This window comes from Pterocles gutturalis, unplaced genomic scaffold (assembly GCF_000699245.1).
Source record: "Pterocles gutturalis isolate BGI_N339 unplaced genomic scaffold, ASM69924v1 scaffold31218, whole genome shotgun sequence".
Taxonomy (NCBI): domain Eukaryota; kingdom Metazoa; phylum Chordata; class Aves; order Pterocliformes; family Pteroclidae; genus Pterocles; species Pterocles gutturalis.
Window position 1 is genome coordinate 2,346 of NW_010119015.1, and position 558 is coordinate 2,903.

Here is a 558-nt window from a genome sequence, read left to right on the forward strand (position 1 = left end):
CGTCTCTTGCCCCGCTCCGGCCGCGCTCCCCTCTCTGCCCCATCCCAGAGGATGTCTTGGATGAGGAAGGATGTCCGGCGCCTGGAGGAGACGGGGATGGTCTGCTGGGGTGCCGTCGGGATGCGGCTCATCCCTCCTGGGGTGCTGCTGGGTACTCTCTGCCTCATCCTCCTCTTCCTCCCCCTGCCCAGAGGCACGTTGCCTTCCCCCCCCTCCCGGCTCGGTATTTATAGGGCAGGCAGCCAAGCCTCCCGGGCCTGATTGGAGATCCCTGGGAGATCCCTGGCAGGAGTCTACGCCCTTCGGTTGTGTCTTGGCTCCCGTGTGGGTTTTCTGGCTTCTTGCTTCTCCCTCTTGCTCGGGACACAGAGCCATGGGGTCACCCCCGAACCCCAGCCCCCTCCTTTGCTCCCCTCCTGCTCCCTTGCTGGGAAATCACCCCCAAGCTTTTACAAGGAGAGAAGGATGCCTAAAGCAAGTTTTTTTTTTTTTTTTTTTGGGATCAAAATGCTCCCATGGTTGGGGTTTCACCAGAGGAGGGGGGAGCAGCATCACTAC

The 558-nt window shown here is 60.6% G+C and overlaps 1 protein-coding gene across 1 annotated transcript in view; it reads right to left on the reverse strand.

The window, feature by feature from the left end:
- Positions 1-131, reverse strand: part of LOC104463919 (homeobox protein Nkx-3.1-like) — a 2,290-nt gene extending 2,159 nt beyond the window's left edge. The window contains exon 1 of the mRNA XM_010076433.1: positions 11-131. Within this exon, the coding sequence (XP_010074735.1) occupies positions 11-131 (121 nt within the window). The remainder of the gene's footprint in view (positions 1-10) is intronic.
- Between the last annotated feature and the right edge of the window lie 427 nt (positions 132-558).